Source organism: Lipophrys pholis, assembly GCF_963383615.2.
Source record: "Lipophrys pholis genome assembly, chromosome: 15".
Classification (NCBI taxonomy): Eukaryota; Metazoa; Chordata; class Actinopteri; order Blenniiformes; family Blenniidae; genus Lipophrys; species Lipophrys pholis.
In genome coordinates this window covers 21,908,873-21,934,031 of record NC_137642.1, presented here as the reverse complement: position 1 = coordinate 21,934,031, position 25,159 = coordinate 21,908,873, and the positions used below count along the sequence as shown (strand labels likewise).

The window sequence follows — 25,159 nt, the reverse complement described above, 5'->3', positions numbered from 1 at the left end:
ATGCGCTGCACTGTCAGTCATTTAATCACAATTAATATTCACTATTTACAAGTTGTATTTAGTTTTTTTGTGGAGTGTAAGGTATCCGACGTTGACTAAAAAGGACAGTTTATGAACAAATTGTTGAAAAATAGGAAAGTCATTTGTACAATCATGCATATTCTTACAATAATTCTTGCATTTTCAATATTTTAGAAGCCATCATTCATACAGGGATATGATTGGCTTATTGTGGGGGGAAGTGGGCGGAGCTTAAACTGACATCTTGTTATAATTCATAATTCAAAAAGACGAAATGCAACATTTATTCCATATGAGCTTTAATATAACACTTAATGCAGCTGCTGGCATTGATTTAGAAACGTTTTAGAGTCTTATTGTTTGATTTTCACTTTACAAAAACTGACGACATGCATGACATTTAGCCATTAAGTTGGTTAATTCTGACTTGGAAAAACATTTGTTGTGAGCATCTTCAATGAGTCAAAGGCAACAAACACAATTGACAGAGGAAAGGATAAAGGCGTGTAGATTTGTATACTGTGTGAGTATGAAGTACACAAAGTATATGGTGACGTTAATACATTTTTGTCCCCAGACATTCAATGTAAATATAATCAATATGTATCCGGCTGACGGTTTCTCGCCTTGGAAACCGGAGAGTCTCCTTCGTAGGGATTTGGAGTCATGTTGGTTTGACATTCGAGCTTGATTGACCTGTCCGATTGAAGCGTAGATAAACATGAACAGTCACAATACTGTCTATCTTCTTTCTCACATGGCACATCACGTGGTTTCCTCTCTGTTTATCTATGCTCACTGGCAAACAAGCCAACATGAGAGCGAAGAGAGAGGGGGGGAAAAAAAAAAAAAAAAAAGCGAGCCTGCCGGATACTCCCCCTTCCCTCCTCCTTAAGTGACTGGCTTACTTAAAAAGGAGCACTTGTTTGCCCGATCAAAGAGAGAAAAGAGCCTAAACGCTAACCTGTCACGGCAGCAGAGGAGGTGTACGTGTGCAGACGAAACGCAGCCCGACGCTGGGTGAAATTCCAGCCACCTTGAAACGTATAGCCCTTTGAGGAGATAACGATTGTGTGTGTCAGTCAGGCCCCCTCCGGGCTCTGGTACCGAGTTTCCTCGGCCCACAGCCTTGATCTGTGTTCTACCTTGACTTGGCTGGATTAGTTATCACCAGGAGACGAGGTTAGGGGGCCCACGTGTCACGCTGTATAGAGTGCTCTGTTTACTGAAGTGAAACCCAGGCAAACAGGACAACAGTCATCCCAGCCATTGTGTCTTTTTCCTGTTTTGTATTAGTGCATATACAGTTTGAGGAAAATATTGTCTAGAAGGTGTAGTTCTACCAACTTCCGCTCGATCAGCCTTGTTGCGTACATCAGCCTCTCTGCTTGTGTTTTTCACACACATCCCTGAAAATGAAATGCGTCATCTAAAAACAAAACATCCATTAATTTATGATAGTTGTGATCGCATACCTTCAGTCAAGCCAAAATAAGTTCAACCGAAGAAAAGTCATGATATTTTAACGACATATTTTACTTTAAAATGGTTGATCCTGTTTACCAGGAGAAAGTTGAACAAATGACCTCTGCATTTTACATTTTTCTCTTTATTTTTCATAATTATGACGACTTAAAAATCACAGCAAAGACTAAGTTGTCAGACTTGATCCTCATAAGATACGATAGTTTTACTTTGGATGCAAATTGAAATGACTTCTCAGGTCTCAATGCAGCGAAATTACTGCTCTCTTTATGTGCAGAAGTTCTGATATACGTCTCTCAGAGCACCCACTCATTGTACCTTCATCTCCTGGTCGCTCTTATGGGTCAATGTAATTATCTCGTATGAAATATAAATTGCTTAACTTTTACCTGCATTGACATAATTGATGAAAACGTGTCAAACTAATTTCTTACATGCAGGTCAAAATATATATATATATATATATATATATTTTGAATGGCATAAGCAAGTCAAACTGGTCCAATCTCCTTCTGATTGTGCACACATGAACTGTTTCAACTTTTTTGCTTAATCAAGTAATTTTCCCTTCAAGGTCACAAACCAACTGCCGATGCAGCAAAAATAAGTATAGCCTCAGAAAACGGTTGGTAGTTAGTGATAAGGGGGTATTGTCAAACAAATTGCATCTAAAATTGACATTTTATCTTAATTTCTCATAATAATAATTCAATTTGAAATGGTAAGTCATCACACTTTATCATCATGAAATGTAGGAGTTCAAAACTTTCGTGCTAATGATTCCATTTGGTTTGATTAGGACTTAATGCAGGAGCAAATTGATTGAAAAATGAGACAATATAAGACTCTGAGTGCTTGAGATCATTATCCCAGGTGGCTCTAATAACCGGTGAAGTCAAATTATTGGCCTAATATGTGACACTTTATATTGGTCTACCAAAAGTGTGAAATGTTTAGTGTGAAACTTATTACGCCATCGATGCAGGTCAAAATTGAATGATTTCTACTTTTCCTGGCATTAATCTCCTGCAGATCTCCGGCACTTTAACAGAATCTTTACTGGAGCTACATGTTTTTTGCTTCAAATACTTTGTCCTTGGAATAAAACCTATAGGAGTAATCTGTCCTGGATAAATTACCAAGTTGCTCAACATTTGTTACTTGCAGATGATTCCCCACCCCGCACCATCAAATCCTAAAACCTTCCTCTGAAAGCCTCTGTGAGCTCTTCAAATGGAGTTTGAATCGTAAGGAAAGCTGCCGAGCCAATCCTTCAACCTTTCTCTCCTCTCCGGAAATAATTATTCACAACTGATTTGAATTGATTGGTCTGCAATTTGGAGTAACTATTTGGGTATACTTACTTCTTTCATCTGAAATGTCATTTCTGACTATTGTTTTTTTTCCCCCTAATAATTTGCATCGATTTACAGAACAACACATTTCTGAAATGTCAGTCCTTGTATGTGGAACATTTAAATTTTCCAAAGGGCTCATGGCTGCCTCCTCAATGCAGATGGGTTTTTTTGCTGAAGCTCACACTTGCCTGCTTAACCATTCCAGCCCTAATTGGAAAGAAGTTATCACCAAGATGCAAGGTCACGGTGCCACATGTCAACTCGGTTTACTGTGGGGAAGTCATACCACCAAGAAATTGGGGCAAATCACTGAGCTCAGCAGCAGGTCACGCTGGCTGAGGGTGAACACACACGCACGCGCACACACACACACACACACACACACAGAGGAAGACGCGGTCCTCTGCCGTCATGTGGACAGCTGGAGACAGGTGCGCTTGTCGTGATGGAGATGGGTGTTCTTCACGTTGCCCACAGTGAACCGCGGGCTGAAAGGTTGCGTGCTCCGATAATGTGCTGGTACTCGCCTGCTGCCGGCTCCCGCTTACAGGCGGAGGAATGCGAGGAATTCAACCTAACGTGTCGGCGTGAGGCTTGAGATGCAGAAGTCACATGAGCTTCGTTGGAAGATCTAAACGGACGGCAGGCATTGAGTGGCACAGCCGCCGTGATCCTATCGTCTCGGTTTCAAGATCCGGTCCGGTCTCTCAGTCAAATGAGGGTCATGCAAAGCAGCAGGAGCCTCGGCGGGTTTAAAGGTGCAGCTCGAGTGATTTGCATTGAGAAATTCAAGTGGTTCAACGTGGAGCAGCCTAATTGTTTTTACTTATTAATTGAGATTTTGGGTTTTGCAACACATGCTTTAGGTTTTTCTTCTTTGGAGAAGTTCACAAAGTTAAAGAACTTTAAATGGTTTATATAGTTGTATCAGGAAGGTAAATTCAACTTACAATGGTTCCCTTTCATTATGAAAGTACTTGAAGATTGATTAGACCGTGACACAATTCACCTGTAAACCTTGGAACTAAACGAGAGGGCCCGAACTATGACTTGTAGTGTAAAAGTTAACCTATTGTCAGAATCACTTTGAGGTCAACGTTAAACTAAATGCCTGAACCATCCAGGTTTGGGTCACGGGGGCTTGAAGGCGACCCCGGCTGACGATGCGTCACCCTGGACGGGTCGCTAGTCTATCACAGGACAAAACACACCTAAACACACTCTGGGGCGAGTTCGTGTCAACAATTAACCTGAAACACAAGTTATTTTTTATTTATTTATTTTTACATAATTGTGCACAAACCTAAGTACCGAGAGAAAAACCATGGCGCTCACAGGAAGGACATGCAAACTCAACACAGTTCCCCCCCCACCCCCCAACCATGATTCAAACTGGGCACATTTTTGCTCGGAGGCACTAAAATTGAAGAAGTGCCAGAAGTCGAAGCCTTAACTCTTTGCACACATCATTCTACAATTCTGCAGCAATTAGATTAAATAAATAAAATTCCAGGCACGGCAGCCTTCGCCAACGCCACATTTGTTTGCGGAGCCGAGTTGGCATCGCTAGCGTGTTAGCTCATATCGACGCTAACTAGCCTGCCAGATAGCAACATCACTGTGCGAAACCCTGAGCGGGGGCACACGCAGATAAACCACCACCCGAGTCAATACGCTCACACCAGTGTTTCTGGATTTCTTGCCGAACCGAGATGTAAGCTGCGAGCTCCGAAGCGGTGTTAGCAGTGTGCTAGCAGGTGGCTAACGGCAGCTTACGTGTTGCAGCCCTGACTGACGGCTCGCCGCGGACCTTACATACATACATACATACATACATACAAAGCAATCAGTACACGTGGACAAAAACACAACCTTCCCGACAACGTTCGTTAGCGAAGGTACCAACAGCATCAACTTGTAACTACATAGTTTTCAGAGTTTTTCCATTGCTGTGTTGATGGACGTCGCTTTCAAAACATTGCCATGTAAACATGAAACTTTTTTGAAATGAAAATACAAAACTGATACGTTTTGAAATATTGTCGTATAAACGGGGCCCTACTCTTCTTGCTATATTATATTGGGCTTTCAATCATAAAAAGGTTGGATGGGTAAACTTACTGGACTCAAGAAAAAAATCCTCTATTTAAGGCGCAGACCTGCTTCATAATTCAGCAAGTGAAGAAAGCTTTAAATCAAACGTCAAACTGCAATAGATCTGAGAATGTATTATCACACATTTTTCTCAAGTCCTTCACCAGTTTGATGTGACATGCTCAGGATTTCACAAATATTTCTAGGACCGATAACAGGTTCCGGTAAGAGTTAATGAATTACCGCTATAATGATCGTGAATTAATCCTTTGGTAATGTGCCTCGGGTGGCATTGCTTTATTCACACCCGAACACATACTGGGAGGATTCGCAGCATTTAATTAGAGGTTGTAATAAATGTACAGCATGAGCCTGCGGTACCTGTAATGATATCCCTGAAGCTCTTTTATTGTGTCTTTGGGTCTTTTCCCACTGACTGATTGATTGTGTGGTGGAGAAGCTCTGATCTGCTCCTTAACCTGGCAGCCATTCGCCTCACTCAGCAGACTTTATTCATTAAAAAGAGAGGTATTCAGCTATATCCGAAATGCCCAGTCTCATTCTCCTCTTGAACTCCGTCATAAACGCTCCTATATCTTGTTTACGGGTCGTGAAGGGAAAGATGAGCTGCAGTGTAGTCGAGCTGCAGTCGCTCCAACCGGCATTCCTCACTCCGGGAACGCTCCTGATGAGTTCAATGCTCAAGTCTGGTTTAGATTTTGGTTTATCGCCTCGGCTCGTTTGACTGCGGCAACAGCTCTCTGCACCCCGCCCTCCCCATCACCATCGCCATATTCATCCACATGAGTGGAAGGGGTAGGGGCCGAGGAAAGTCAAAGCTCAGCGTTTTAAGTGTTTACCATTTGTACCAAGTGGGCAGATTTTTATCTGTGTGGTGCTGCCGGGTCCAGAGAGTGTGTGTGTGTGTGGGGGGGGGGGGATATCGCTTTTGAATGCTCAGCCAAACGGGCGACAATAGCTGCAGTGTGCAAACAATGTGGCCCCCGTCGGCCCCTGGACACAGGACGAGGCTGCCAAGGCTGCAGCCCCGGCAGGACGGCCCACCTCTGGCGCACACGGCGTTCTCACAGTTCCATTCGGCGATGTGAACGTCTCGCTGGCAGATAGCGGCCTGACCGTGATCGTGTCCGATGTGAGCCGAAGCCGACCGACCGACCGACCTGCCTCGTGAGGTCGGGACGGTGTTAAATAAGCGGTGAGAAACAAATTCCCAGCGACAACAACCAAAAGAAAAGAGTCCCAGCACCTCCTGACAGACCGCCCCAGGGCCCAACTTTCAGCTTCAGGGCACTTTCCAATCCGTTTGTAGAAGTCAGCTGCTGATTGATTTGTTGGCTTTCATAACGTCTTCACACAATCGTGTGTAAAAGCGCTTTGATCGTACGGGCCCTGTAAGTTCTTGCACGGTTGAACAAGTGTTGGCTGATCGACACATAATAGTTACTGTTGATGTGACTCACATGGAGTTCCGCAGTTACGTAATTTATTCAAAGACTTGGTTGGCAGGAGTTTCTTCTGGAAGCTAATTATCCGAGGCCTTGTCAAATCTTTTTCTTTCTTCATTTGTACCAAATAGTGTTTTCTGGTTAAACTTACCTGAGATTTGTATCTTCCAGTACAGCAAATACATTATTTTGTGAGTAAATATCTCTAATAAGGTATTGGATGCGTAAAATGAGAATACAATGACGTCTACAGAGGGACATTGAATGCATGTAATTCAACGTTTACATTCATTTCCTACTAAATTAATCTGTTTTTTTATGTTTTTATTCATTTTTTTAAATTGATAAGATGCTTCAAAATTGTGTTTAGTCACTCAGAAAGGTGCAGCGTTTGAAGCTGACCTTCAAATAAACAAATGCATTTGACTGCTCACCAGTGTAACCACAAACACAAGAAACCAAACTCGCAAAGTAAAAAATTTTTAACTGCCATTTAGAGGAACAACAAACCTTCCTTGTGTGAAGCCCTTTGCAGAATGAATGTTAATGAAAAATGTTGCAGGATAATGGACTCCAGGTTTATGTTTGGATGTTGCTGTGCTCTGAAATTAGCTTCGAGCCCTGAATTCTTCGGTCCCTTTAGAGATTTAAGTTACAATCCGACACAGATTTTTCTGAAGCATTTCTATTCTTTCTTTGGTTTGACCTGGACAGTCATGTTATTTAGTCACGTTTGGCCTTGAGGACTTCAAAATGGCTTCAAACTGAACGTCCGCTCATGTAGAAAGACAAAAATTTAAAATAGAAAAATCCCCCCCTTCAGCTTATGATGACACTAAAACAGAGTATAGGACATCTTTTCTTTCTTTTTCTTGGGTAGGTGTGGACAGTCGAGGTTAATCGTTAAACTGAGCCTCTAAAATGACCGTCGTGTGACCCCGAACGCCTCCAGTGTGCAAACGCAAAGGAGTCGCTCACTGCTGCTGCTAAACCTGCTGCTCACGTGACATCAAACAGCCAAAACACAGTCGAGTCACAGTTTTGATTGTCTGGTTTACATAAACACACAATATTCACTGGAAGGGAAGACTTGAGTTTTAATACTGATAGTTTTCCTTAAGAGATTCCACGGGTCACTCTGTTTTCTATATTGTATAAACCACAGTACGAAAATCATGTTATGGTAAAGTTTAAGTAGATTTCATGATTTATTTCACTGTACATTCTCTGTCGTCGTTTTATTTTAATGTATTCCTCCACCTCGGACCAGCGGCACCCCGGAAGGTTCCGTTTTGAAATCACTAATCTGATGACGCATGTCCCCACAAGTGGCTCATCCGTCACGTCTTCGTTTTGCTGCCGACGGAGTTGACTGTTAAGAGATTTGAAATTAAACGGATCCTGACAGATGAACTTCCTCTGGGCAGAATCTTGTCTCTTCTGTCACCGTGGCTTTTTCTCTGGGACATGAAAAGGCTTAGGCGTCATATTGCCTCCACCATCGACTGTGTTCACCATCATCCCCAGGGCTGACACATACCATCTAGTCTCCTTTTCTGTTAGAACCTGTAAAATCTAGTCCCAGATCCATAATTAACATGATGTCCATTAAGCTGAGACTGCATCCCCACCTGGCCGGGAGCTGTCGGCACAAGTTTTTGTTGGTAATCTGCCCTTAAGCCTGATAACCAACCGGGCAGGAGTTTCAGGAGCAACCATGTCAAGATTTTGCAGACAAGAAGCCTGTGCCTTTTAAAGAGCGGTCTCCACATTCATGAAGAACAGTTTCTGAATGTGTATATTATTCATCCCATATTTTATTTGGATATGCACCTTAGAGTGAAATGGTAACTTATGATGAAAGAAATGATTGGTTTTTCTTTCATTTGTGGACCTTCTGGCTTTTGGAAATTATTCAATCTGAAATCTGTAGTTTGGTTCACCTCCTCTTCAATCTAATTCAAAACTTTCAAACAGCGAATCCTGTGATAACTTGGTTTCATGTATAAGTTTTCTAATTTTCAAATACATAGTTGGATGGGTGAAAGGAAGAATGAATATTTAGATTCAGGCAGGATGGATTGATGTGGATATCCAAAGATGGATCCATGAATGATTGGAGACATCTGTGAATGAAGTGATTAGTGGAGGGTAGGATCAATCTGAATACAATAAAGCGCGGATATAATTGTCCAAATTGTTCAATTGCCTTTTGATTTTCTGCTATCCTGTCACCAGACCCAGGATTTTCTTCGAGACCAGTCATGCTCACTGAAAAATACAGAACCTACTACAAAGCAGAGAAACTGAAAGCTTTACAAGCATTTGTACACACAGTGATATTGAAGAACTGCCATATAAGCTATCTTATATCAGGTTATCTTTGGCAAAAGAAAATGTCCTAAGCACTCACTCACTGCACATTTTTGGACAATTCTATATCCATAAAATCTGAATTTATCCAGTTGTTGTAGTCATGAAAAGGTTAAAAAGAGGAACGCCTGGTTTCGATTGCATGAAGGTAATGGTGAAGCCATTTGACCATGGTTTTTAAATCTAAACAGAAGGTCATTTTATAAGTGGTCTGTTACAGTGTCAATATGGTTTAAACCAACAAAAAAAAAAAAAAGGGGGGGGGGGGCAATCATAACCTGTCATAACGGCCATCACATCATCTATGTCTTTGTTTTTTAATATAATCTACTGTGATGCATCTAATTAATGACGTTGTTTCTTGTTTCTGTGTTGCAGGACCGGAATCGGCCCTTTGATGCTTTTAGCTTGCACTCTTTGGAGAATTCCTTAATGGATATGATAAGGACTGACCATGACAAAGGTAAACCACACCCTGCCGGTGGCCCCCCAATGACTATCGCTGATATTATATGGAGGAATCATTTTGCAGGTTAGGAATATTCATACATCCTCACTTTCAATATTGAGGTTTTTTTTCTTGTTGTTTTTGCGTCATTGGCATACATCATCTTTGAACACATTTGTTTTTCTCTCTCTTTTTTTTTTTTTTTTTGTAATTTGCCAATCTCTGAATCAGTCCAGTACGGATCATTGTGTTCTCAGGCTAAGTTATTAACTTGATGAACCTTACCTGCAAAATCTCAACCAATCTTTGTTAGTTTTGTCCGTGTGTATTTGTGATTTGAGTGTTTTCTCGTGGTCTTCTGTTTCGTTTCCATTTTCTTTCCCTTCACTTCTTAGATCTGTTGTTCAGAATCTGTGGATTAAGTGACGGATTGTTATTGAATCAGTGGAAATGCTAAAAAGACTTTTGTATTTTACACCTTTTGTGATTCAAATCTATGAATTTTTCCGCCCTGTGTATGATTATGAGACTAGATCAAGCCGTTTCTATGTAACCTCCATTCAGACATTGCATTCTTCCTCGACAGAAAATTCTGTCTCACTCTAAGAAAATTGTTGAGCAGAACTTTTTCAATTCTAAAGAGCAGCAGGGAATTTTATTTTTTATTTTTTAAACAATTCCAACAAGCTTAAACCATTCCTCCTCACACCCATGTAAGAGTATTCAATCTATGTCAGGCCTTCTAAGTAAATATTTTCAGAGAGCGGGTCACGTGTCTATTGTAAAAACTCGGCCCCCAGATGGGGCCCTGTCAGGTTGGGTGTAGGGTTTTTATGCTCCCCTGTACTCCCATCTTAACAATGGAAAGATTGGTGGGAGGGGTACATAATGAGCACGGCATGTCGTTTTCCCATGCATTAGTGCCTGTTTTCCCAGTCTCATTGCTGAGAGTGCATTGTTGGAGCAAAAACAGAAAAAAGAAAAATCAGGGTGGCCCGGGGTTGAGTTCACATATGAAGGTGTTGAAATGTCCTGCAAGGATTTTCCTCATGACAACAAACACAGAGGAGATATGAGAGAATCCAGGGATTGCGGCATGTTCCCGACTCTCTTTCCTGCTTGTTTACTTGTGTTGCCGTCCTGTCTGCAGCGTGGGGTTGCAGTAAGCCACCCTGCCAACCACAGACCGGCTCCACCCTGCCGGTGTACCTACTCACCGTCTCAGTCCATCTGCTGTTTGAGCTACTGCAACAAACATGGCTGCTTTCTGCAGTTCAGCAGATATTTCATATGAGAACGACACCGGTCATCCCAGCTTTTAGGTCATAAAATGTCCTTAAAGGAACCACTTAGGATTTTCTTTATTTTACTGCGGACAACCATGAGGCTGGTGTCCAATTACACGCACTTGATTCTGCATTTTAGCAAATTCAAGCCATTAAACGGGTCTCCTTTAGAGTAGGCCAATCAGAAAGAGATCCAGGGAGGGTTTTTTTTCTTTTTAAAAGACAACAGGGTTCAGTTTGACATAAATAAGCACAGTGGATCCCCAATAAATTGCTGTCTGCACGCTGTGTTGGCTATAAAACTGATGCTGGGGGGTTTGGACAGTGGGCATGAGTTTGAAGTCTTTTTAGTGGCTGACTGTGAATCATTGAAGCTGTTACTAAACTCTGAAATTGAGTCTTCTCGGTTCCCTTTAAGATCCTAAAACAGACTGTAAAACCTGATTGGATCATAAAGTTGATCTACTTGAAGTTGCATCAACTCTTGAATACAGACATTAATCGAGTAACCACTAATACAAGCTGCGAAATTCCATTTTTTTGGGATGCATTTGTTGAGATTGACCATAAAATATGAGCAAAGTTTGTGCAGAAGCTCCCAAAGACATTTTAAATGGTTAAAATCTGCCAATATTATGACAAACCCAAACTTTTTTCTCACATGAAACCCTGTGGTTTGTCATTTTCTGAGCTTTTTTTGTAAAGGGGGTGTTTTACTGTGCAGTTGTAAAACCAACTCTTTGTTACTTCTGCTAAAAGAACCGTCCCTGAAACGCACACGACAAAGCCTATATGTCCCTGACCACCTCAGGAAGTGGCTTGTCGCCTGTACGCACTTTGTCCTTAGGGTTCGCCAATTGTGATCTGATCACCTGACACGTGTGTTAACCCCCTTATCGCTTAAAATGCCACTTTGTTTCAATCCATTCAAACAACCTGATATCATGCGACCTGTCAAACCTTATCAATCTCTCTTTAGAGTATTTCTCAAATAATTAAAGAAAAAAAAACACAACACGAGCTCTGCAGATTTCCTCTCTCCTTGGCAGGTGCTAACATGAGCATTCACACATTTTCTGAAGGAAACTACTTGTCGCAGTGCGACCGTCAGGACTGAGGCCTCTGGGTTTCTGTTCACCAGCTGTGAACCACGAGTCACAACTAATTAACCCAGTAGGCCCAGTTTTTACATTCCCAAGTGAACGGGTACCACCCACCTCCATCCCATCACAGACATTTCTCACATACTTCTCATTGTGCCAGGAATAGTTGTTTTTCCTCGTGTGTTTTGCGAGTCCGTGAGTGTGTGTCCGTGTGTTTTCAAAGACGAGGGTTGATGGGTTTTTTTTTTTTTTTTCTTGGTTCACAAATGTTTTTCCTTTGAGACCCCAGATTGCCTCTGATAAAGGCTGCAGAACCCCACTCTGAAGCATTTGGTTGTCTGCTATAAAAAAAAAATGTTTTGTGTTGTCTAAATCCAATTCTGACAACCTCAGAGCAAACAAAGCCTCGGCGCTCGTGGCGTTCAAAGACTCCAGGTTAGGAAGCTCTTCTAGTGCAAGGAAGAGGACAGAGCCGTCCTCATTTGTCCAGGATTTCTTTTCTTTTCTCTCTTTTTTAAATTTTTTTATTTTGTTCAAGCGCCGGTTTTTAGAAGAGTCGACTTCAAAGAGGTCTGAGGGAGAGAGAGAGCCAGAGCGAGCCAGACACTTTATTCCTGCTGATGTTTCGAAACATCAGAACTTTCTAAAAGCTCTTTTCACTCGCGGTTGAGTGGAGCCGGACGGTAGGGACATCTGAACAAACGGGCTCTTTTTTCACACACACACACACACACACACACACACACACACACACACACACACACACACACACACACACACACACACACACACACACACACACACACACACACACACACACACACACACACACAGGTCTGCATGTAGTTTCTGAACTGGGTCAGCCAAGCTCACGTGTGGAGAACTAAGCACTCTCACATAAACACACATGCGAGAGATTCTCCCCTTGGCCTGGACAAATACCACCAGTTTGACAACAGCTGACACACACACACACACACACACACACACACACACACACACACACACACACACACACACACACACACACACACACACACACACACACACACACACACACACACCATCAAACAAGCCTCCAAATTGTTGCTGACATGTAAATCAACTTCTGACGTTCGCTGTAAAACACCCTCCTCTCGAGCTGTCACTCATTGTTTTCTGTGGTCAAAATAGCCCAGCAGACGTGTGGAAGGCTGCACAAGACCACTCACTGTAAAACACACACACCCACACACACACACACACACACACACACACAGGCACACACACAATCTCTTGACATTATCACTAACCAGTTGAGACACTCCAAAGTGTTAACAAGTTCTTTTAGCCCTCATGGGAGCTGTGTGGATCCCACCCCGCCCTGTCTTTAAACACACACACACACACACACACACACACACACACACACACACACACACACACACCCTGCCTCAGCTGCTCTCGACTCACATGATCTACTCGAGCATCAAGCGCGGTTTGCATAGGCTGTTTTGTTGTGCGAGAGGGCGGCTAGTTGAAGGCTTCAATTTGAAGCCCCGAAGCTGAGCTGGAGGTCGTGTTTGTTTTCCTAACAAGCTGATTTAAATTTAAAAAATTTTTGTTCCCCCGTTCAATTAAAATAAACCAGCTGTTAGTTTTTTGGGGGGGTAATTGTGCTGAATGGCTTTCTTGCTGGGGGTTCGACGGGAAGATGGCTTCCATGCTCGTAACTTTTCACTTTCACACCACATGCAGACCTGCAGCAAGCTGTTGATTAGCCGAGTTCAACAAAAACAAGAAGCAGGGACACGAGTTCGCTGTGGTTCTGTCAAAGGTTTTGAGATCTGCTGTTTCTTTTCCCAGATGTTGAGGCTTGATGAGCTGCATATAGTGGCTTGTGGTTTTATACGTCGCCCAGAGAGGTGAAAGTGCTGGCGGTCCTCTCATAAAGCTCATAACTACAAAGCATTTTCCCCTAAACACACAATGTTCTCCAACAAAGCATTCATGTTAATTCTATCAATCGATGTAGTAAATAATCACTTAGTGACCCACAAATTTTTTTTATTTAACCGTTATTTAACCAGGTACATTATTAAGGGGATACACACTTCAGATTATCAACAGTTACCTGAGGCCCTGTTTATATGACATTTCAGGAGAAAACACGTCGTTTTTTTGCGTACACGGACATTTGCATTGTTATTCCGGGTGACTCTCATCTATCTTATTTTATCTACGAAACAAACCCAGGACAACATAGACCGGGAGTCTCTGGAGGCCGCCATTGTTGCTATTGTAAATCTACTTGCGCGTGTGGTGAAGAACGGCTTACTACAGCAGTGGTGTGCATGTGCAATAGCAGTGTTTCAGAAAAGACGTGTTTTCCCCCAATTCCACAGAAATTTGAGCCATTTTCAAAAAGTTGCATTTTCATTGGCTCCAAGCACCATTGACAGATACCCAAAACGCAATGGAAGTTTTCTGTTTTTTACTTGAAAAGGTTGTCATGTAAGTGGGGCCCGAGTTTGCACCGGCAATGACAATAGCTGGTAGGACTGATCATCAGATTGTACATTTTTGACATTCAGCTGTCCGATGGCTTCAAAGTGGATGGTCTGGTTCCTTTCCATCCGATTTCTCAACCGAATCAATTCTGCAGCTTTTGATTTTGCACAACTAATTATAGACCAACTATAACATAGGAAGCTTTGAAAGATTACAATAACGTATTAATTATTGAAACTATCAAAATAGAAGCTCTTGTTGAAGGTGAAACCAGCAGCATATTTCAGAAAAATATGAAGTTCATCACTTTTCCAGTATTCATTGAGGATTCAGGAAAAAAAAGCTTCACTTTTGCTAAAAACATTTTACTGCCATTTTGTTCTGTTTGGTCAGAGCGGCGACACTTTGGTTTATTGGACGATTAGTATCATGCTATCAACAGATGCAGTGGGGCAGCAAACATCAATGCTGTTTGACTCATGTCGACGAGAGCACTGGATAATGGAAAGAAAACGGTCGAAATCAGTGTGTCGATTACAGGGAAGAGTCTGAGTTATGGGGATGGAGCCCAGATGTTGCACCTTCTGTTTCTTGCAAAGGTGAAGTTGTTCCCGGAAAAACTCCCAGGGAGAAGAATCAAGATAAGTTTTTAAAAAAAATCCAGTCTTGCTCAACCTGCGGTCAAAGGTCAATATTTGGCTGGGTAAAAGCTGCTTTTGACCCACTAAACTATTCAACGTTTACAGGTACATGAGATTATTCCCACCTGTACTTTAAACGTTCAGTAATGACTGCACGGAGATAAGATGATGTGTTTATTGGCTGTGTTGAAGGTTAGCTCGCACCTTGCCTTCAGTTAAAAGGCAACTTCAGAGTGCTATGTTTTGTTGTGGTGGAAAATTCATGACTCGGGCGAGCATGACTGAGCTAATCCAGTCCAGGCAACAAAGCATGCCCGGGCATGTTTTGTCTATTAAAATCACAGTTTGTCCAGAACTCACAAACTATGAACTCCTAGTGAAAGGCAGTACTGTCTCTGACAAGTAGCTTCAGGGTTAACTGGATTCTGAACATCCTCTGGTATCATAAAAAAAAGAAAAAAAAGAAAATGATTTAATAGGTTTCAGATAACAGAGCAATAACATTTGTTTGGTCCTACTATCAGGACTTTGGCATAACACTTGCGCCAAGAAACCCAACTGTAAATATTGTGAATATCAATTGGATGGAGCAGTGGTTAGTTCTAAGAGTTATAATCTGGACCATTGTCTTTACATGTGGAGGTTTCATGTTCTCCCCGTCTGGGATACAACGGCATCAGAGCCTCTGAAAATGCAAATTTTTTTTTTGAGAACAGCTCCCAAAATGGAACTTTACGAAAACACTCCAACTTCATTGTTGTGTAAACGGGGGGGAAACGCTCGATCTCTGTCTCCGTGAAGACATTGGAAAGTACTGTGCACCACCTCATAATAAACAGTTCTTCCGCACGACTCTGAACAGGAGGAAGCAGGATGCATGTTGTAGCTGGATGGTTAAAAGAACTTTGGCCCCTTTGTAATGGTCTTGTTGAGCGAGTACGAAGTGGAAGAAGTAGGTCACCCAGAGACACAAACAACTCACCAGGTTTTCCTATATAAACATCCACCCCCTCTCAATCTTTCCAGCCATCTCTTGGCTGCGCGCAGAAGGAATGATCTCAGTGTCTATTGTCATATTTTTCCTGGCGAGAGGGAGGTTTTGGTAATTGGAGAATTGTTTTCGGTGTGAGGATCACTGTTGAACCTTTTCTTTGGCCGCTCACTAGAGAAGCCGAAAGCTTCTGTTGTGGCTTTCGATGGAGAGGCGTGACTGTGCGCTGACGATGAGGAGCAGATGAAGCACGGCATGAGAAGCTCCAGGTGTTGGACACAGTCTGTGGTTATTGTCGAGATGAAGTGATTATGAGATAATCATAATGAAGGCGGCGCCGTCGTGTGTGGCTGTAACTGTTATTCAGAGCCCACCTCCTCTTCGGTGTTTTGATAACAAAGTATGTTTATAGTCTTTACAGCTTGACAGAGTTGTATATTTTATCATCGCACCCGACACGTTTTGTTTTCAATTTCAGAGTCACACTGCTGGCATCTTTGTTGTCTTATTATCTTTACAACTGCTCAAGAGGTTTTGTTCAAAGTGGTCACAGGCTTTTATTTCAATTCATATAAACACTGATTAACTGGTCACTGAAATATTTCCAACACACCTAAGTTGAAATTTGTCTGAATGATTAACTTACAATTTGGCGGCCAAAGCTCAAGGACACATCGTTTATTCTTACTATCAAGGCTTTTTGAATTTGGCACATATGGAGGAGGAGATCAGAAGGTAAACGGTGAAAAGGACTTTCCTTTATATATCGTGTTTTATCACCTGAGCAGCCTCAATGTGCTTTACGTGGTCCGTCACAAGAACATTCACGAGCGCCATTGTTCTTTTGTAAAAGTACACAGATGTGGGATTGAATCTCCATCATTGTGTTTTGGAGACGGCCTACTCTACCAACTGTCGTTGCGTTCCGGGGTCAGTTTACACGGTTTTCAAAAACGCTCCGACTCTGTGGACACTTGGGAAATTCAGCTTTTCTGAAACGCTGCTGCTGCACATGCGCACCTCGGCCACAGTAAATATTTCTTCTGCAGATGTGCGAGTAGATGGAAAATAACAACAATGGCTGCCTCCAGAGTGGCGTGACTCCCAGTTAATTAGATTGTGTTCAGTGTTTCTGCCATTTCCATAGAAATGGACATCGCTCTCAAAACGTTGCAGTGTAAAGACAAAACGTTTCTGAAACTAAACGATGCGTTTTCACTGGAAACGTTGTGTAAACGGGGCCATAGTTGCTGACAAGTATATATTTTTTGTTACATTTTACTGTTAGTTCATCTTTTAGTGAGTGAACCTGATATTTTGGTGGCCAAAGCTCAAGGTCATCATGACTTCACACAATCTAGTGGAGCTAATTCAAATCCGACAAAGTTTCTCAAACTGTAAGATGAACTGTTTACTGCAAGATGATGACTTCACACATCATTTGTAATTGCGTAATGCTTTCCGTTTGTCTGACCGCTGTATTTATAGCGCTTAAGGCACCTTATGCTCTCCCTCAGTGACTTCCTTCGACGCTTACCCTGAAACCCAGACCCCACGTTAATGAACACTTCTTTTAAAATCCATTATTCACTCTTGGCCCGTCTCTACTGAAGTGGTCACGCCAAGCTCAAGTTGTTTCTTAGATCTTATTTACACTAACGTTTGGCATGGTGGTAGTAAGAAGCACATGGTGTGTTGTTGGTCCCGGAGTGGCCACGCTGCCGTGCGACCATCACAAAAAGGTTGAAAATAGCTCGGGCTCTTTGCAAGAAAATGTCACGGCAGTGCAGTAACATGTGTGTGTGGGGGGGGGGCAGATGCCCTCCTTAAAATAACTCTGGGCATGTGCCATCTGCTTTCCCCACCAGGAGCTCAGGGGCGGTGCCCAAAGGCCCTCCCCACTACTCCATGTTACCCAAAATGACTCAAGACTCAAGTATATAGGAAGACAAGCGTTGGTGTTTGTTGCTGGGTTTGCTTTCCTGTCGGCAAACTCTCAGCTGCCATTGCAACTATTTTCACTGGTTGTACTTTATCTATCCTATTTGTTTTGTTCTGTATGTAAAATGTCAAGCTGGGAAGGAGTCTCTGTTCGGGACACTTCAGCCAGTGAGACATTTGGGCAGAGACCCCTGTGATTTGGTCGGAGAACTAACAAACAGACCACCCACACATTTATCAATACATGATTCTGTGCAGCAGGCACTACGGGGGTTGTTGAACTTGGACACCGGCCGGGCTCGACTATGTAAGAGACGTGAGATGGCAAGAGCAAAAAAAAAAAAAAAAGTGCCAGAAAAGTGTTTTGTTCCCATGATTGGGGGGGGGGGGGGGGGGGGGATCTACGTGTTGGACCTGTGTTGCTAACATATGCGTGGATGTTTGGGCTTGTCGTTGTCTGTTTGCCCCGGAGCCCCTAATGTCGCCTCAGATCTGACTGGCTGAGAGGAGTGTTGAAATCCACATCTGTGGAGCTGCAGGGTGCCCCCCCCCCCCACCCGCACCTCCTCCTTATCTTCACCCCCAGCCTGCTGCTCTGGTTTAACTGCTAGTACTAGTTCACTCTTGTTTGTGAGTGAGTAAGAGCCCCCCCCCACCAGAGAGTCCCCTCCAGTGGCCAAATTTTGATCCTTTCCTCATGCCACCTTGTTTGCACCACAGTAGCTTGCAACATGCAGCCGGCCCATCGCTCAAAGTCTACGTTACATATGGGGCAACATACACCAGCAACATACCCTCTGCAGCTGGCCCCTCAGCCTTCAACCCGAACCCCCCAGGGTGGAAGTGCTGTTCCAATGATAGGACGACTCATGAAGTGTTTGCCAAATGTGTGAAACGCACCGTTTTCGAAGCGTTGCTTCATCTACCATCTTTCTTAAAAGGGCAAATTTTCTGCTCTTGTTTAACAGTATCGTTGTTGCTCCAATTCAAGTAACTTAGTTGAGGGGGAAAAAAGAGAAAAAAGGAAAATATTTGTAAATGCTCATTACGTATTTCCTTCAGTCTCTCTCTGTACAAAGGGCATTATAAGCCACCAGAATCCAGCAAGACAGTGAGGCTGTTGTTAAATTCCCAGCACCCAATACTGCATGTTGACTAGATGGACTGTGGGCAAGCACACGTTAGGACGAAATGGTAAATGACCAATTGAGCCACATTCACATGTTCTTTCCACTAATAGCTTTGAATCACAGTGCTCAAAGAAACAAATCGTCTGATTAAAAACAACCTAAATGTCTTTGCTTTTGTTTATTTTTTTTCTGACGCAATTTAATTGTAAAATTTGAGATGAATAACTGCAACCAACCAGTAGAAGGCAACGATCATGTTTTTAGTTGTTGGAACTGATGACGTCTTCCAAATCTTATTGCTCACATTTTTCTATATCTTCCTCTAAAATTTAAAATGCTTTTGCATTTGTGCTAAATATTGTTGCCTGACCTGTATGCGGGATGCGATTCAGCAACATTACAACCCATTTGTGATATCATTATCAAGTTTTCAAACAAAGGAAACTGCATTTTGGTTCAATGGTCGTAAAGCACCAAGGGCTGGTGTGATCATGGGCTATATTATTATTATTCATACCACATTTGTAAACCATGAAAAGCCTCTGAAATATATTCATGTGTTTTGGCCTTATGTTTGACACCCCTAATTTAAACTTTATATGGCCCGGTGTGATTCGACAAGCTGTTTCCCCGTCGGCTATCATGTATTTTTTTTCTTGTTTCCTTGTGTGAGTAGAATAACAAAGAGCGAGACCGGGAAGTCTTTCAGTTTGACTTCACAAACCCATTAATTGGTGTATTCATATCCAACACTGGGCCAAGTAGATACTTTCGTTGGTTTGAGGAGGTGTGTGTGTTTTAGAGATGTCACAACAAAGTATTATTTCTACTTTTTTTCCCTCCACATCTACGTTCGTCTTTTTTTCCTCACACTTTTTCTTCATTTGATTTGTTGTTGATTCATTTAAATTTCATCACAGTTGTTGTTTTCTCTGCTGCAAAACACAGAGTAGAAGATTAAAATGTTGGCTGGCTTTTTTTTTATTTTTTTTTTTTAATCTCTTTAGTTTTCACATTTTTCCCTCCTTTGTAAATTATTTTTTGTCTTTGCTTTGACAGGACGCATGGGCCTGAATTTTCATCATCCTGGAGCAGACCACATCATGCCATTGAACAGTAAGTCAAGATTTTATTGTGAAAAATATTCAGATACATGCTGCTGCAGCTTTTTGTAGCTCATGAATAAGCGTTAATTTATTGCCCGACCCCTCGGCGTGATAGACATATGCTGTAGCCACGGACGCTCTGGAGCATACGCCAGATACACCTGCCTCCCTTTTGCTGTTGCTTGCATTCCCTGACACCAAGACAGACCTCTCGTACCCCTGGGAAGCACAGACGACCTGCAAACAGCTCTCCCAAAAACAGCCTGGCACATGAGACCAGATTCCCCCGCTTGGTGTCCCACCGGCCAGCAGATGAACAACAGCGGCGGGACAAAAGCCAGGCTGGGAAATCAGCTAGTGATCCCATATGCTGCTAGCCGCATGCCACAACACTTTCCAGGCCATTTTTAAAGCGTCTTCAGAGGGAATATAGGACATGGTTTCCTCCAGTCCTGCCGATACACTCTTGTTCTTTTAAGAACGGTTATGTTTTTTTCATGAAATGGCTCAAACCTCAGCAAAATCTCAAAGATGTCTTAAACAAATGATCAAATGAAATCAGCAAAGCACCAGTTTCCTTTCTGGATGCTCTCGGTGGGCCTACAGGGTATAGAAACGGATGTCTGACATGCATAAAAAAAAAAAAAAAACTTTTTCATTGAAGCCGTTTCTTCTGTCGCATCCTGACGAGGCCTGGCGCTCCGTTCTGTTTTGTTCCTTTCATGAGCCGTGTCCTCAAGGAACGTGCCTCCGATTGATGTTAAACTGTTGTGTCATGGGATTACGCTCGGGGAAGCACAGATCTGTCCAGATCTTCTGAGTCTGTCGGTGCCATCTCTCTCCGTTGTAGCCTGTGATGCGCAAAGACAGGGAAGCTTTGGTTTCAAGCTTTAAAGAGGTTTTACTTGGTACTTCTACTTCATTGCATCCTATTAGCTTTGGGGCTTCACAGGAAACCTGTGAGGTCTCTGCTTTCTGAGGATGGTGTTTGGTGCTGGATGGAGAGTAGTCGGTCCTTCTTCCAGGTACTTTGCTACTCCTTGACAGCTTTGCAAAAGCATCTCTAAGGCTTTTAAAGAAATTTTTTGATCCGTGATGTCACAGTTTGAAGTATATTCTGAACCCCTCGCGTTTCACATCCCTCCTTCACCGTGTGGTTTATATTCTCGCTTGCAGAGCCATCTGACGGTCTCCCCGGTGCAACCTTTTTCTTTTCTCGACTTGGCCCCAGTTGCTAGGTGACTTTGTTGCTGCCAGGGCCAGCCGGCAAGAGGGCACCGCCACAGAGAGGCCAGTCTGGTCTTTTGGATTGAAAGGGCCAGATCTTTTTTTAATGAAAACATAGCTAGGGAGAAGAGGCTCCGAGACAATTTATTCCCCCGAGACGAGTCAAGGGGTCCGCTCACATAATGGAGGCACCACAGTGCGAAGGCCCATGTTGGTTTTTGAGGTTAGGAGTCTGCTTTGAGGAGCGGGAGAGCCTGCTTAGCGCTCGCGTTGCCCTCCGGCTGTTCTCTGGCATTTGCACGGTCTTAAAGCAGTTTTTACCTCCGCTGTGGTTTCCATTCACAGCAAAGCGAGATACAAATTGAGAACATTCAAGAGATGAGCTGTTTCAATATGAAACCTGAGCTAATGACCGTAAGGAAAAAAAACAGCAATCTGAGAACAAAACTTATGCTAAATAAGAATCATTTACAGTATTTCTTACCCCCATAGCTTTTGTCTTTTCACAAGTCACCCTATCATATGCTCACTCAACCTTCATTGGGAGCATTTTGGGGTTCAATGTCTTTCTGAAGGACACCTCAACAACACATGGGCCGGATGAAATTATGATCGAACTCACAATATTGTGATTGAAAGACAATCTGCTCTACCAACTGAGCACCAATCTGCAGTCCTTCATAGTCCTCAATCAAACCTGTAGATTCCAGTTTCACCCTGGACGTACATGTTTGCCACTCTTTCAGCGTTCCGTCTCACTGTTTATCCTGCTTTCTCACCTCAGCTGTGAACACAAGCAGAGCCACGTTGATGGGCCTGGTCAAGGCGATCGTTGCTCTAATCTCCTCTGGGTTAGGGTTAGGGTCCTCATGTTGACATAGATGGGTGATCTCCTTATACACACAGAAGCCATTGACCCCCATCGAGATCTGCTTGTTATGCCGACACCTTTACGAGGCCGTAGATTCAATCTAACCCGAAAGGACAGACGCTCACTTTGTAATGCTGCTTCGTTGCTTATTCCAGAGTTTTCTTAGCAAATCATAGTTATTCTTCATACTTTTACACACAAGCTAATCCTTTTAACAGAAGATACATGTAAATGAAAGCTGAAAGTGGACTTTGATGGATTCAAATTCATATTTTGAAGCATTTGACCTCATTTTCCAAAGATATGACTGCAAGGCATATAAAATGCTTATATAGTGACGTGAGAACTAATAACGTATATGTATTTGTATTTAGTTTATTTATCATATCTGAGTCAAGGTAATTGCTTCAGTTGTTATCTCCAGCACTGAGAATCTACACCTGACCAAATGTGGGAAACAAGTTATCACAGCACAGTTGTTTTGTCCTGCAATAGATTTAGATCAGTTCGCCGTCTCCTTCCCCGTCTCCTCTCTGCTTTCTGTTCTTTCCCTTTGTGAGAAGTTTTCACTCACGCCTGGTCTGCCATACCTGGCCTGGCGGCTGCCTCTTAATATTTCACCGAGGCCGTGATAATGACTAACCTGTTCCACCTCCGGCCCTGCCTGCGCGCCGCTTTATGGCCTCATTTGCGAATATTCACAGAAGATTAGCAGGAACTCTCCAGCGATTGCTGGGTTCATTAAATCCAGATTACAATCTCCGCCTGTCGGGCGTCGCATTCTGCTGCTAAATATCTCGGCCCGTTTGCACCTATTGCCCTTGTCCTCCCCTTCAATCCCTTCCGTCGCCACCCGTGCAGCATCTGCATGCTTGTGCCGCCTTGGCAGGTGCAGCAGGTTTCCCGTGGGCCGGTGCCAGGCTGTAATAATCATTCCGTTGCCGAAGCTTTTAGGTGTGGCTGTCTGTAGTTTCCACTGTTGTCTGGAGATGTTCCTGGTGTGGTTTATTTCCACCAAAAACCCATGTCTCTGTATCTTTTTCCTTTCCTTGTTCCTGCCTCGACCTTCTGTCTCTCCTTGTGCCCCCCCTACCCCCACCTCCACCCCCCCACCCCATCTCCTCACTGTGCTGTCAGCCCGGAGCTATGGCCGCAGAAGAGGTAATGTGTGGCATTTTCTCTGGGGTTCTGCTTGCCATGCCGGCTGTGTCTGTGTCTTCCTGTCTCTGTGCAGTCCAAGGCTGAAGGGTTGTGGGTGGGAGCGGGTAGGGGTGGTGGTGGTGGGGGCGGGGGGGTCTTCTAGTGTTGTGGCACTCTCTGTTTCTCATCTGTGTTGTGATTGGATAAAATCATGTTGATTTAAAATCAATTTAAGCAATCTCCATGTTGTGCATCGACTCGGGGAAGGCGGAACACTCAAACACCCAATCAGTCTATGTCATTTTTGTTTTGCTTGATGGTGAAGGGGGGAAAGAAATAATGGTGAATTTTATTTTCTTTCTATTCAAAGTCTGTTTTCTCCCTGTGATGTGTGTGATCCGAACGACTGAATCATTCCATTTGAAATTAGCCTCAAACTCCCTTTATATTGTCTGATGGGACACCTAAGATTACATAACTGTACAAAACTGGAGAAAAGAGTTGTTTTTAAGAGGGTGTAGCATAGTCAGAGTGACGTCTGAGCAGAAATAATACACTTCTAAGCTATCAAACTGGGAACTTCCCAGTGCATAAGCGTGAAGTTTCTGAGCGCTCAGGGAAACCAATATGACGTCACTGAACACGGCAACAATAATGCATCTACATTAGGAGGAATATTTATTGAGAATGCAATAATTCAACTACTTGCTACGCTAAATGTGGGGGGAAAAAACTGTCAGAGTCCCAAACATGTCCAACTATATGTCCTTTTTGATATTTTGAATTCGGACAGCCAACAGTGTCACACATCTATAACGTGTAGATCAAAAATCTTGATTTATAGAATCATGGTTACATTTTAAAAATAGTTGTGATTTTTAGCACAAGGAGGCAATTTTTTAAATCCTCCACAAAGCACAAAATGTATTGTGTACACAAGTTCTTTGGCACACTGATTACACAGGATTATGTAAATACAAGATAATGAATGAAGGAAAAGTCTTGTTGATTTGATGTGGAATGACCCTGTCGTACAAATTATGGACGCATCCGAGTGTTTAAAAAAAACAACAAGGAGCAGTTGTGCAAACAAGCAGAGCGACTCTAGATTAAGTGCTTGCTATATTTGATCAGAGGGAGTAAACCGTGACCCTTCCAGTACGTTTGGCTGGAGTGCTTCCAGGATTGATTTTCAGGGTTTCCTGACAGAGTCTGCTGACTCACGGAGTCATTCATCATCCTGAAAGCAAAGACGGGCACCTTCCAAACGTGGCTCATCTCCGACTTGACATGCTTTTTAACTAATTCTGTCTTTCCCCAGCGAGGAGGAAAGCTGCTGCGACCGTGTGCGACACGTGTGAGGTCACTGCAGCACTGTGGCTGGGCAACTAATACGTCACAGTGCGCCCAATAATGCCTGAATCCAATTGCTCGCTGCTGTTTGGGCACTGACATGAGATTGAATATCCAATGTGGCATATGAATATGATTCTGCCTGCATCTAGAATAAGATCATTGTGTGAACAAATGTTATAAAACCTGGGCTCCGCTGGGGCAGTAGACACCCGAGAGAGTAATCATGCTCCTAAGTGTCAGATCAGCAGTCGCGTTATGAGCATTTTTAGCGCGCAAATGTTAAAAACAAAGCATTTTGCTCCAGAGGCGACACCATGAGATGGAGATTCGAAAGCATTTGCTCCGAGAGGCACACATTGCATGTTAATAGCAAACTTTTAGGGTTTTTCTTTGACTTCCAAATTAGTTTTGCAGCTGGAAAAAAGACCTAAAAAAAAAAAGTGGGGATATGAACAGTGGATTGTGAATGTAAATCCACACGTGTTTCTGTGACGCATGAGAGTCGGAGCAGATGTGTTTGGAGGGGAAGAAAAGCAGCCTGCAGACACTTTAGTCAGAATTACAATGATAATCTCCCATATTTAAACTGATACTGCCACTCCAACTGTTTCCATATGTGATTAATTCACTGT

At 42.9% G+C, this 25,159-nt stretch overlaps 1 protein-coding gene across 10 annotated transcripts in view; it reads left to right on the top strand.

The window, feature by feature from the left end:
• cpeb3 (cytoplasmic polyadenylation element binding protein 3) overlaps positions 1-25,159 on the top strand; it is a gene marked incomplete at its 5' end in the record, with an annotated part of 45,442 nt that overhangs the window by 3,518 nt on the left and 16,765 nt on the right. For 3 of the 10 annotated variants that reach the window (XM_080481948.1, XM_080481954.1, XM_080481950.1), the window contains 3 exons: positions 9,176-9,329; positions 19,887-19,943; positions 23,169-23,192. In XM_080481948.1, the coding sequence (XP_080338074.1) occupies positions 9,176-9,329; positions 19,887-19,943; positions 23,169-23,192 (235 nt within the window). The remainder of the gene's footprint in view (positions 1-9,175; positions 9,330-19,886; positions 19,944-23,168; positions 23,193-25,159) is intronic. The other 7 variants (XM_080481953.1, XM_080481957.1, XM_080481949.1 and 4 more) reach the window with 3 other exon arrangements.